Source organism: Rhinatrema bivittatum, chromosome 3 (assembly GCF_901001135.1).
Source record: "Rhinatrema bivittatum chromosome 3, aRhiBiv1.1, whole genome shotgun sequence".
NCBI lineage: Eukaryota > Metazoa > Chordata > Amphibia > Gymnophiona > Rhinatrematidae > Rhinatrema > Rhinatrema bivittatum.
The window spans coordinates 109,993,320-110,007,213 of record NC_042617.1 but is presented as its reverse complement, the minus strand read 5'-3'; the positions used below and the strand labels follow the sequence as shown (position 1 = coordinate 110,007,213).

The window sequence follows — 13,894 nt, the reverse complement described above, 5'->3', positions numbered from 1 at the left end:
TATCTTATGCATATTCATTGTGGATATCCTGAAAACCTGACTGGCTAGGTGTGTGAGGACTGAGTTGCAAACCATTGGATTAGATAACCCATTGACCATTTCTCTTGTTATCTCAGTTTTTGTATTGGACTGAAAAGACATAACAGGTTTGGGAGTTAATCGGGACACTCATTTGCCTATGCCTTTGCAAGTATCATCTGTGTTCAAAAATCTTTGTTCCATCTACACTTGATCTGTCAGTTTAAGCCATGTGCAAACTAAAAATATCTGGCAATGATTATTCATTCCTTGTTTACAAATTCCTAGGATTACGGTAACTGTGCCATCTATAACTGCAGTTATTATCAAACACAGAGGCTGGGTTACTGACTGGATTTTAAAAATTAGATCATATTTCTCCTATTCTTTGAAAATCACAATGTCTCCCAGTAGAGATTATATTACAATTTAAGAACATAAGATTTTTCATACTGGGTCAGACCAAATGTCCTTCAAGCCCAGTATTCTGTTTCCAACAATGTCCAATCCAGGTCAATAGTTCCTGGCAGGATCCCAAAAACTTAGATTCCATGATGCTTATCCCAGTGATAAGCAGTGGATTTCACCAAGTACATCTTAATGATCATTTATGGACTTGTTCAAACATATTTTAAACCCAGCTACACTAACAGTTTTTATCACATCCACTGGTAATGAGTTCTAGTGCTTAATTATTTGTTGAGTAAAGCATATTTTATCCTATTTATTTTAAATGCACTACTTAGTAACTTCATTACGTGTCCCCTGTTTTTTGTTCTTTTTGAAACCGATTTGTTTCACTGGGAGTGGACCCTTGGCCTGGTGCAGGATTGATATGGCCCTCCGGTCGGACCCAGAGAGCACCTGCCACCAGGAGGCGGAGCACAGGAGGAGACAGAGGCTAACTGGAGCTTCGCCAATAGCAACCCGGGGTTCCCTCAGGTTGAACCCTTGGTTACCTGGGCCGCCTGGTCTTAGGTGAGCCTTGCAGGGTCTCCTAGAGAGATGGTTCAAGGGAGTGCCCACTACAAACAAGGGTGCGTGGTCGGTTTCCAGACAGGCAAGACCAGAGATTGCAGGAGGCCAGAAGAGAGAGTCTGAGTCCACAATGGTCAGCCAAAGCAGGGTCAGTAATAGAGGTCAATCCGGGCATAGTCAGGTGAAGCCGAAGGTCAAGTTCCAGGTGACAGTCAAGAGTAGTCGGAGTTCCAGGCAGAGGTCAGGTCAGGCAGCAATCAAGAGTAGTTGGGTTCCAGGCAGAGGTCAGGTCAGGCAGCGAGCAGGCGAAGTCAGAGAACAGGCAAAGGTCAGTACCGTGAAATCAGTCCGAAGGGTACTACCAGGAGTGGAGAGACAAGGAACAGGAGACGCTGGAACAGGAGACACAGGAGAAGCTGGAACAGGAGACACAGGAGACGCTGGAACGGGAGATGCTGGAACAGGAGATGCTGGAACAGAGAGACTGGAACAAGAGACACAGGAGCAAGATACTGGAACGCAGGAAGGCAAACTAGAGACACCGAAGTGTACGACCCAATTGCCAAGGCCCCGAGCTAGGGGCCAGGCTGTGGTATGTATACCTCACATGAGTGATGTCAGATTCAGGTGCTGCCCGAAGTCTTCCTGCGCTTGGGTCTTTAAATTAGAATGAGCTCTGCGCACACGCTAGGGGGGCAGGGCCGATGCCGAGGAGGACGCCGAGCTAAGGAGAGCTGCGATGATGAAGGCCATGAGGGAGCCGGGGCGCCCGTGGAGGACGCGGTCAGGGTTGGACAGAGCAGGAGCTCGAGGCCGTGCTGGCAGAGGGTCGCGCCAGATAAGCAGGCCCGGCTGCGGAGCCAACGCGGCCGGGAAGCACAACATGATTCAAATTTACCTGTTCTATTCCATTCATTATTTTATAAATCTCTATTATATCTCCCCTCAGCCATCTTTTCTCCAAATTGAAGAGCCCTAACCTCTTTAGCCTTTCCTCATAGGGGACTCATTCCATCCCCTTTTTCATTATGTCCACCCTTCTCTGTTCCTTCTCTAATTGTGCAATATCTTTTTTGATATGGAGTGACCAGAACTGCACAAAATAGTCAAGGAGCAGGGTGGTTCCTGTGCTCCCAGACACCACAGTGAATCCACCTGAAAAGAAGGAAATTAATACTAGGGCTGTAAATGGTCCAAATATGTGCTTCAAGTAAGGGAAAGTCTTACTATGTGGAGCCTTGTTGCTTTTCTGCTGATTGGGCTTGTTGCTCAGATGATATAGTGATCTGGTTCTTGCCATGCAGGACCTGCGGTAAGTTGTTTCAGGCTAGCATGCTCCATTCCTGCATGGCAAGAATTAGGTCATCACATCTTCTGACAGATGAAGAAGGGGAGAAGTGGATCATTGCAATCTGTCAGAGAGCCCAGAGCTGCTTGCAGGTAAAAAGAATTGCAGTGGCCCACAGGCTTATCATGGAGGAGACTATAAACCTACCAAATGAAGCATTAAGCAGTATTAAGGAGTGGACCTGTGGCCATGAGTAGTTGAGTGGTAAGGTCATGGGATTAGAGCATTACAGAAGTGGAACAATACATTTCATTCCCCTTTTGTGCTTGCAACCTGAATTTGCTTAAAGTCAGTGGGTTCAATATTCAAAACTGGTGGGGGCGGGGGCGCAAAGGGGGGGCGGGCCTGCAAAAGCCCGCAGCCTTTGCACCACGGCGATGTGATTTCGGCGGCCGCAGTGTGCCAGCTGCCAGCTTTCGTACTGAATAGCACCACCGTGAAAGGTGGTGCTATTCGGCGTGCTACTGCCGACGATAATGTTAGTAACATTATCGCCAGCAGCGAAGCCACTGCCGACTCCACCCCTCCCTGCCATGTCTCCGCCCCCTCCCCACCCCAACTCCGCCCCAATCTAATTTGCATGCTATCGCACACAAAAAGGGCTTTTTGCATGCAATAGAGGCTTATCGCATGCGATTAACCTTTGGAAAATAACCCCCTTAACTAGTTAGAATTTATTTGGCTAAGTTACAATGTATATTCAGCAGCACGGCTACGTTCTTAATATACACATATAAATTAGCGCTTAGCTGGATAAATCTAACTGGCTAAGGTTAGACCTGCTCTATGGCACATCTACCTTAGCCACACAACTTATGTGGCTAAGTCCGAATATTGGCAGTTAGACGCACAAGCGACTTGTATGGCTAAGTGGTGGCCGCTGAACATGGGGCACTTATTCAGTAGCTGCTACTTAGCCACACAAGTCCTGCTTATCAAGCTAAATAGCACTGAATGCACTTTGAATATTGACTTCAATAAATCTACCACATTGCCCAAAATATCCCTCTTTCTGCTATTTTTCCAGTGAGGAGTTAATGCTGGACATTTATTTTTTCTTCTCATTCTGCTACAAGATTGAAAATACCTGCCTCAGTCCTCATTTTCTTAGTGTAATTTTGTTCTCAGCCCTCTTCAGATCCCAATTTGCTAGAGTGATAGTAACTGTTAATAATATGCTATTATATGCCTACTCTCTGCCTATCTGAGCTGTTGGTGTTTTAAATAGAAAGTGTCTGAGAATAATCCGAAAAACCCCCCCAAAAAACCAGGGGGCAGAATGGAGCGAAAACAAGTTATGCTGCCCCTTTAGCAAAGCTTTTCTTACATTAACAGAAAGTAGGCTGAGTCACTGGTATTGGGCCCATGAGACACAACAGGAAAATTGGAACTGGAATGAACACAGCACCGTGATATTGTTCTTGCTGATTTGGTTCTCTCTGATTTGATTGCGGAGAACAAGATGTTATAAGTATATGTTGAAAAGGCTGTTATTGAATTAAAACAAGTTAAAGAGTTGAAGGTTAGAGAAGAACAAAATAGACTCTAGTAGGGATGTGCATTCGTTTTCAACAAAATAGACAATGGCAATGAAATTGTCTATTTCATCTTGTTTTGGGATCCCCATGAAATGAAAAAAAATATGACAAAATTTGGGAAATTAGTAAGTCCCATTAGTGCGCACTTAACTATAGTTTTCCTATTTACGGACTTAAGAGCCACTGTAAAGGTGTGCTGAAGCTGCTTCCAGTTTGTGCTGCTTCCAGTTTGTGTTTCAACACATGTTTTCCCACACAAGACCTATAAGGGGATGTAATAAGGATTTTTTGTGTGGGAAAAAATGTGCACAGGTGCGCATACAGACTCACAATTTTTCCTGTATGAATGTATTCTAGAGGCATACAAAGGAGGCAATTAGTTAATCATAGGCAATGCAGAGTGCCACACTAATGCTAGTGCGGGTTTTTTTACTCCGGGTTTTTTAATGCCATGACCAGGGCATGAGTTAAGTGAGAGCACCAGATTCCTGCTTAGCTATGTGCCTTTCTGGGCACCCAAGCATCCTCAATCCTGGCCAACTGAGCACCTAGCTGAGCTGGTTTCTCGAGCACCTAGATAGGCACTCAGTCGGTCATGAATCTGGACGATCAGGCACCCAGAAAGGCACCTAGGTAATCACTAGTCTTGACACTCAAGCGGCCAGCTTAGCTAGGTGCCTTTCTGGGCACCCAAGTGGCCAGATTCATGGCCAGAAGAGTGCCTATCTTGGTGCTTGAGCAGCCAGATTCCTGCTTAGCTAGGCTCCTTTCTGGATGCCTGAGTGCCCTGAAAGGCACCTAGCTGAGCACCTAACTCAGCGCCCAAGCATCCAGATTTGTTTTCAGCTGAGCACCTAACGTGCTGCCACGCCAGTCTAGTGTGCACTAACTATGGTTTTCTAATAACGGACTTAGGGCCGGATTTTAAAAGGGTTACGCCTATTTTAAAAAGGCCCAGCGACGTGCGTAAAGCCCCGGGACGCATGTAAGTCTCGGGGCTTGCAAAAAGGGGCTGGGCGGGGGCAGGTGTGGGCAGTCCGGGGCAGGGGCAGGGCAGAGGTGGGGTCAGAGATCGCATCCCAGCAGTCGGCCGGCATGCACAACTTACTTCAGCCCCAGGGCTGAAGTAAGTTTTGAAATAAAAAAAGGAAGTCATCAAAGGTAGGGGGAAAAAGGTGGGGGAGCGGCCTGTGAGGGAACAGGAGAAGCCAGCATGGCTCGGAGCGGGCTCAGCTCATGCAAGGTGCACAATTGTGCACCCCCTTGTGCGTGCCAACCCAGGATTTTATAATATGCGCCGGGTAGCATGTGCACAAGTAGACCACGTGCACTTCTTTTAAAATCTACCCCTTTGTGCGCACTAACGGGATTTAGTGCACACTACTATAGTCAGTGCATACTAACTAGAAATGTTACCAATAAGTTAAAAAGTGACAATTGGGGAGCAGGTTCATTAGCTATAGTTCTTCATTTCCATTGGCTGTCTCCTTAGTTACGTGTCCCGTTAGTGCGCACTAACTTTGAAATTAGAAATGTAGTTAGTGCGTGCTAACTTGACTTAGTGCGCTTTAATATGTAACGTGCACTTACTCTGAAATTAGAGAAACCCGAAATAACCACCTCCCAAACCATTTTAAAAATGAAATCAAATAGGTAATGATGACCCGAAATGAAAACGACACAAAAAATAAATCTGTGCACATCACTAGACTAGTACTACTTGCTACTAAAAAAAATAAAAAGTTTGGAAAAAATGAGTAAAGAGGTCACAGAACATCAAGATGAACTAGAAAGCAGCCAGAGAAGAAACAATATTAAGGTCTTTATCAAGAGTTGGATATAAAGGAAGACATAATCAAGCATTTTTTAAGCTAATCTATGAAAGCTGGCACCTGCATGGATTGACAATGAGCTCCTTAATTTTTTCAATTTGAAGTTGAAAATAAACTGCAACGTGAGCAGTCCCCATTTTGTACTCAGTCATTTGTCTGCTGGATTTCAGAAGCTTCGGAAGCTCTTTCTCAGAGCCAAAGAAAAAAGGAAAGGAAGGAGAAACTTAAAGTGAGTTGAGTTGTCACACAATGAGGATAAACTGCAATTTTCTCTCTACTCAGTGTTACATAGTTACTGTAGAACAATCCGAAGAGACTGTCTTTCTCTGGATGTATTTGCAGTGCAGAAAGAGATCCTTTTTTAATATCTCTGACCAGTGACCACTGCTCTGACCTTAGATAGAACACAAGCCTTTTTTTTCTTTGTTCTCTATGACTTTTTGTGGGTGGAAAAGTAGTAAGTATACACTGACTACAGAATGTGCACAAGACTCTTTTTCCACAAGCTGTCATTTTCTTGTGGAAGTCTGTTGTGCTATCTGTGTCTCCAGATTCTCCACTCTCCAAATAACACCACTAGCACTGGTGTGCAGTGCTAAAGTACACAAAATGTATTGTAAGAATAAAAGCCCCTAGCCACTCCAAATGACTGAGCAGTTGACTCATTGCACTTATTTTTACTTGTGCTTTTGTATAAAAAATATTCCATCCTCCACAAAGCAATTTTTAAACTATATTGAAAATGAAGTTAGCAAGGAACATTAGGCAATATAGGTTTTTCAAGTACAGTGAAAATACAAACAATTCTAGAATGACAATTTGGAGGCAAGCATCAAAAATGCTTCTTTTGTTTGTAGATATGGAACATCACCCACACAAACATTTTACTTCAGAAATCATTTTACTGGAAGAACAATTACTTTTCATGTAGTTATTTAGTTGATTAGAATATTGTGAATTGTGCTCAGAAGTCACTAAGTAAGAAACAGCAGATATTGTAAGGTGGTATGCTTTTAAATGTGAATCAGCAGCTACTATGCTGAAAAATCAAATAATTAATTTGAAAAATATCCATTGTGCTATGCAGTACTGAAGCTTTAAGGGTGTCCCCTGATAGGTTTACCTCCGGTCTTACGAGATCTACATTGGTTACATGTAGAAAGCAGAAAAATGCTTAAATGCATTATACACAAAATATTGTATGGTGAAATGTCTGCATGGTTGAATGCAATTATAAAGTTAGACATTCCCCAGCGAGACCTTAGGTCAGCTAACAAAGCTCTCCTGTCAGTACCTACAGTAAGATCTGCACATCTGAGTGAAGTCAGAGATCGTGCCATATCAATCACAGGTCCAACTCTCTGGAATAAATTTGAGAGGGTCACTTAAGATAACAGCCATGTTTTTATATTTTCTTTTATTCTGTTTTTATCTCATTTTAACGTTATTTTTAGTCTCTATTTATTAGTTTCTTATTAAATGCATGTAATTTATTTTTTGATTATTTTATGATGGACTTTTATTCTTCCTGACTAACTCAATTTTGAGATGTATTTTGAAAACTGTAGAGATAGAACTTGTTTCTGTGCAACGGTATATAAAAATTTTGCAAATAAATAAATAAATACCTGTTAAACCAGTCATCCGTGTATCGGGGATATGGATAAGGATCATTGCTGCTGAAGTCATAACTTGCTTCTGCATTCTGAAACAAAATAATTTTTTTCTTTAGAAAAAAATAAAATAAAAACACAAACATGAACACAACTCTTACCATAGCAGTGATTTCTGTACTTTATAGCAATTAGATCACAGGAAAATGCTTGCTTAGTAACCATTTCTGGAGGAAGTAGTGAAAACTAAAACTGTGAAGGAATTCAAAGGGGCATGGGATAATCCTCTAGCCTTTATGGATACTGTGGATCCATAAAGGATAGAGGATGGGAATGAAGAGAAGAGCCAAGGGGGTGGCTTGTTGAAATGGTGATGGCTACTACCTGGTGATTACTACCCTTACTCAAAAGCCTTAACATGGTTAATGCAACTGCAACATTGCTCTCTTGTATCAATGGCAAGGGGAAATGTGGAAAAGAGGATTTGCATTCAGACAACAACCAACAAGGACTGAACTACACAATCTGGGTAAACAAATAAGCGTGGGGGTAGCATGCTTATTGTGGCGGTTACTACCCTAAACCAATTAAGCCTGATACTTCACTTTGAATGCATTACTCTCTGCATCAACAGCAGGGGGTGGCAGGAAATTCAAATCAGTTACCAACAAGGGCCCTGAGCTTGGTGGTCGGTGAAACAGATAAGTATGGGAATATAAGTGTGGGAGCTTGCTGGGTGACTGGATGGGCCATTTGGTCTTTTTCTGCTGTCATTTCTATGTTTCTATATTTACCAAACTATCCAAACTGTTTTAAATATTATGCACATAAATATAGTTGAAACCATACCAGAAGTTACATTGTTCCATTTCTTTTTTCTTGTATATGTGTCACGCACTGCTACATTTCAAAGATATAGACATTTCCACTGGATTCGTAAATCTCACATCGTGTTTGTCCTGCCCTTCATTCAGAGCTCAATTACCACCATACAATAAATACACTTCTGTCACATTGTGATGCTTTATACAGATTCCAAAGAACATTCTCTGACTGAATCAGAATCTTTGAGGCAACATACCAACTGTATCACTGTACCACAGTAACACTGTAGCACTATAACATTGTAACACAATATCGCTGTAACACTATAGTACTATATCACTATAGCACTGTAATAGTCCCTCTTTGTTTTCACCATTTTCAAACTGGAGTACTTCTTTTGAGCAAATGAAAAATCTTTATATGTTGCTTAATACACTGCATTGCATACCTTATATTAACTTAATGAACTAGATTGCTATATTTAGTTATATCCCTGCAAATCTTTTCAATTTGTACTAGCCAAATGTATTTGTCTAAAACACAATCATGGATGTCTGTAAATTGCATAACTTCAGATATCATGGGAAACACTGCTATCAGGACACCTTTGGCAAAATCACAGCTCTACATGAAGAGATCCCTGCTCAATGTCAGTGATACCTGCAATTCATCATACTTTGATTGATGATATTCCAATGGAGACTTGTTACAGGCAACATAATTAACTAAAGTGATTCTAATTTTCTTGCTCCTATTGTAAAACAAGTTAAATCTTCTCTTTTCTACTTAATTACTCACAGAAATTAGTTTACAGTCACCTTGACAGTAATAAAGAAATTATGATACTCTTATATGAATAATTCCTCTGTTGCACTATATTAAAATAATGAAGTCAATTTTAAAACTGTTCTAAAGAAACTTTTTAATTTTGAATTGGCAGTATCTTTTAGCACTGTCTGAGCCTTCTCTTATCATTGACAGGAAAGGCCCAGAGTTGAGAGATGAGCCTTCTTCAACAATTAGCTAGGGGGCCGATGCAATAAAGTGCGCTCAGCCGAGCGCACTGTATAACCCGCAGTCAGACGCAGGTTAAATAGGCGCTAATCCACCCCTTAATGCAATAGGGGATTATTTAACACGCGTCTGACGCGGAGTGAATGAGATAGCGCTCATCACATGCAAATGCACGTGAATGAGGCTATTACTCATTCACTCCAAATGCAAAAAAAAATAAATGTGCGTCTCACACGCACATTTATCGCTCAGCTATTAACGCCTGCCTGGAGCAGGCGTTAATAGCTGAGCGCATTGCAAAAAAAAAGTACAGAAAAGCAGAAAAATACATGCGTACATTAAGAAAGCGGGCGCTGAAAAGTCAGCGCCCAGTTTCCGCATTTAATATTGCATCAACCCCTAGGTATTTCTGCTCTGTATTAACTCTTCTTCTAGCTGGGTATGCTGCTTACTGAAGTGACAGATCATCAGGTGAGGGGTGCAGATCAGTTCCTAATGGAACTTGGCTCAAGTACACCCTTGGGATCTGAATGCTGCACTTACTGTCCTCCCTCACTGCCACCCTAGGTAACAGGAGCTGGCTTTAACTTACCTGCAACAAGGCAACATAAATGCAGACGTTTCAGAAGTGCGGGGTATACAATTGGGGTTTCAAACTTGCAGAAAGAGAATGCTTAAGAACATACAGAGCAGAGTTTATTTAAACCTTAAAACGTTTAAGGAAATGTCTCTTGCTGCATAACTATATTGGAAGTGTAAATGTTAAATTAAGCTTACGCTTCCAGTGCAATCTCTCTTTCAGCAGCAATGGAGGCGCCTGGAACGGGACAGAGGGTCCCTTGCTCCCAGCAATGGCCAGAAAGGTATTGGGGAGGGATGGAGAGGGTTGGGGGAAAAGGGGAGGTCACCACAATGTTTTAAATCCTGCAAGTGGGTGGGAAGGAAGGAGGAATTTAGGCTGCTACAGAATCTTCTAAATCACCAGGAGGGGGGTCTTTCTAAATTTGGCCATTTCTAGAGGTGAGCTGCACACGGCCGGATAGGGCATATATAAGTTATTTTAGGGGTGAGTGAGAGGATTCAGCTGCTGGCCCATTTATGTATTTCCATTTCTTTCGGTACTGATAGTGCTTCTCAGCCTGATATCTTTTAAAGATATTGGGGTAAGTAGCAAGTTGTCTGGCCACACAAGGCTGGTGTTAGGATCGTGGACCCTTGGGCCAGCTGAGACTGCAGGTGTTGCACTGTGGGGGCCCACAGTGAGCGTCGCAGCCAGGAGCCGGTGCTGAAGAGAGGCTCCGAAGAAGGCTTTACCACTGGAAGTTCGAGGTCCCCCCAGGAGGAGCCCGTAGGGACCCGGACCTCTTGGACTTAGGTGGGACCCTATGTGACCAAGGATCCAGGAAGCAGCAGAAGAGATGGAAAATGAGGACAGCAGGACCCAGGAGGCTAGAAGAGTCTTCACCCTCGGAAGCCCGCGGCTCCCCTGCAAGAACCAGATACCTGTGGAGGCGGAAGAAGCTGAAGTCAGAGTCCAAGAATGAAGCCGGGTCAGAAGCCAGAAGTCAGAAGTCCGAAGCCAAAACCAGGGGCGGAAGCTGGAATCAGAGTCGATGGACAAAGCTGGGTCAGAAGCCAGAAGTCAGAAGTACAAAGTCAGGAACCTGGAGAAGGGAACAGTAACTGGAAGCTCTCTGAAGAGAGGGAACCTCGTTGCAAGGCGAGGCATAGCTGTGAATGCCGGGTTTAAATAACCCGGTAGCATCTGACGTCACTGGGAGGCTGTCCCTAAGTTTCCCGCGTTGGCCCCTTTAAATCAGAAGCCCTGGTGTGCGCGAGTGCCTAGGGGGCGGGGCCAGCTGCAGATCTTTGTTGGCGTCTCCCTCGCAGGGAGAATGCCGTGGTAGGCTGCGTTTCAGGCCTGGGTGGCCGAAGAGGAGGAGTTCCAGTGGCTGGACCAGGCCACGTGGTGAGTGAAGGTCCCGGGGCACAGCCCGGGACCGTAACAGTTAGATAACTAAAAATCTATCCAGCTATATTCAAACATAGCTGATTAGGTTTGTTTTTTTTTATCTTGCTAAAGGTAGCTGGATAATTTTAAGATGGTATATTCAGCAGGATGTTTATCCTGCTGAATATATATGACATGTTATCCAGATAACTTTAGCCAGGTAACCTGTCCACTAAACGGCCTATTGAATATTTGCCTCGTAGTGTTCAAAGATGGAACAGAGGCTGCTTAGGAGACTAAATAGGGGGGAATAGAGCAATAATGAGTGTATAATGAATTGGAACATTTGTTTTCAGTTTTTATTTTATTTTTCCTTGAATTTCATTGTTAAAAAAATCAGTGGAAAAATTACTTTGTTGTAACACACATGCGAAAAATCAGTGAAAAAGCTCAGGGTTTTTTTTTTTTTTTGTTATAACATTGAAATTCCCAGAAAAAAAATAAAAATTGAAAATGGAGGTCTTGCTCTGCTCCAAAATGTGGAATACATCAGCTTTCTCATTTCCCTATGAATGAGTCTGATTATTCCTTTTCAGACATGCAAAAATTGGTGTCATATAGAAAAGAGCAGTAAAATTAAAGTATGCATGCTCTGCTTGTGATATCAGCACAATTTAATGACAAGAAGTAAAAAACGTCCTCTTCTACTTCAATATCTACATTGCCTTATGTGTATATTCTTTGAAACACTCATTATCCCCAGTTCTAAGGAATTAATGGGTGAAATACCAGCATTATAATGTTAATAGTGTTAAACAGTATCAAAGCCTTCTACCACATATGTTATCTCAATTTTAGAAGCAGAATTGTCAGAGATATAAGGAAAAGACAAAATGTGTACAAGAAAATGTAGAGATACAATGTTGCTGGGACTAATTAAGCACTTCTTAAAACTAAACCTATAAGGATTCCTGGACAATCAGATGAACCAATATGTAGTAGTTAAGACCACAGAGGTCCTCGTTAAGAAACATTTATCCAGATAACTCACAAGTTCTCTGTCTAAATGCCGACTTTTAAATATTTGGGACACTCATCCATCTAAACTTTAGCCAGATAATGTAAGGGCATTCAGGGGGTGTTTCTGGGAGGAGTTAGATTATCCAGATAAGTTATGTGGCCAAATCTGATATTCAGAGTTAGCTGGATAAAATATCCAGCTAACACTGATCATGCTGTAGATCTAATTTAAGGTTAGCTGGATAAACGTATCCAACTAACTTTAAGATAGATATCTGTATTCAGTAATGCAACTGCACCACTGGATAGCCCTCCAAAGTTAACAGGTTAACTTTAAAATCTGGCCAGTGACTGAATGTGGCTTTCTATATCTCCATGCTGAGGTTGGTAGCCCACTAGTTTGTAACTTAATAACATAACATAATAGTTGATGGCAGAAAAAGACCAAATAACCCATCAAATCTGCTCAGATAGTCCTCTGAGCGAAAATGGACAAATGTCCGTGGGCAGGCACAATAGGTGAGGAACAGATGATGGCAGGCTAGCTAGTGGGAGGGGGGAGAGGGAGAAAGGTGAGGAGACAGGGATTGGACAGGGCAGGAAGAAGATTAGGCAAGAAGGAACAGAGTAGCAGGGGAGGGGTGGGAGATTAGCAGGGAGGGGGGCGGAAAAGGTAAGTCAATGAAGGTAAAGTGAGAGGAAGGGGACAGAGGCTGCCATTGGATGCCTGCCGGGATTTAAAATCTCCCAACCAGCAGGATCACCCCCTTTTCGAAGCGGCGGGCATCATTGGCAGCAGTTCAGGTTGACCCTGTTCTTCTCCCCTTACCCAGCGGTTGTTTCACGGCTTTCCTCAGCTTACCGGCATCAGTTTGACGAGGAAAGCGGACTGGTCAGTGCAGGGTGGGTTCTCTCGGGATTTCCAGGGGCTTTCTTTTCATAGTTTGCAGCTAGGCCGAGTTTGGGGAGAGCACACCGGGACCCGCAATCATTTCGCGGGCGGCTAGGTTCAAGCGGAGCATTAGGGCTATATGTATGGAAGGGGTGGTTTGTTTTTTTGGGCCTCATACTGCGGCTGAGATTTTGAATGGTGGTGGAATCCCCTCCACCTGGGCTCACCCGCTCATAAGGGCAGTGCTGTCCACACTGCCAAGCACATATTCCAACTGTCAGCCATAATAAATCCATGAATATTATAAACACAAAGGGGTAGATTTTAAAAGGGTGTGCGCGGGCATACATGTGAGCGCGCTACCTGGCTCACGAACATATACACTTGATTTTATAACTTGAGCACGCAGGCGCGCGCAAGTTATAAAATCAGGGGTTGGCGCGCACAAGAGGGTGCAGAATTGTGCACCTTGCACGCACCGAGCCGCGCTGGCTTCCCCTGTTCCCTTCCCCCTAGCCTAACCTTCCCACCTCTTCCCCTAACCTTCCCCCCCCAGCCCTACTCTAACCCCCCCCCCAAAAGATTTATCATACCTTTTGCACCTGCCTCCGGGCAGGCACAAGTTGCGCGTGCCGGCAGCCTGCTGGCACGCAATCCTTCGACACAGTTGCAATGGCCGCTGTGTCGGAGGCCTCTGGCCCCGCCCCCGGACCGCCCCATCCTGCCCATGCCCCACCCCTGGACCGCCCCTTTTTGCAAGCCCCGGGACTCACATGCATCCCGGGGCTTTATGCGCATTGCCAGGCCTTTTTAAAATAGGCCCGGCTCGCATAACCCCCCTCCTCTGGATATACGCACATAGGGC

The 13,894-nt window shown here is 43.7% G+C and overlaps 1 protein-coding gene across 1 annotated transcript in view; it reads right to left on the bottom strand.

Annotated features, from left to right (window-relative positions):
- Window positions 1-13,894, bottom strand: part of PCSK2 (proprotein convertase subtilisin/kexin type 2) — a 449,073-nt gene that overhangs the window by 85,421 nt on the left and 349,758 nt on the right. The window contains exon 6 of the mRNA XM_029593578.1: window positions 7,343-7,419. Coding sequence (XP_029449438.1) covers window positions 7,343-7,419 — 77 coding nt within the window. The remainder of the gene's footprint in view (window positions 1-7,342; window positions 7,420-13,894) is intronic.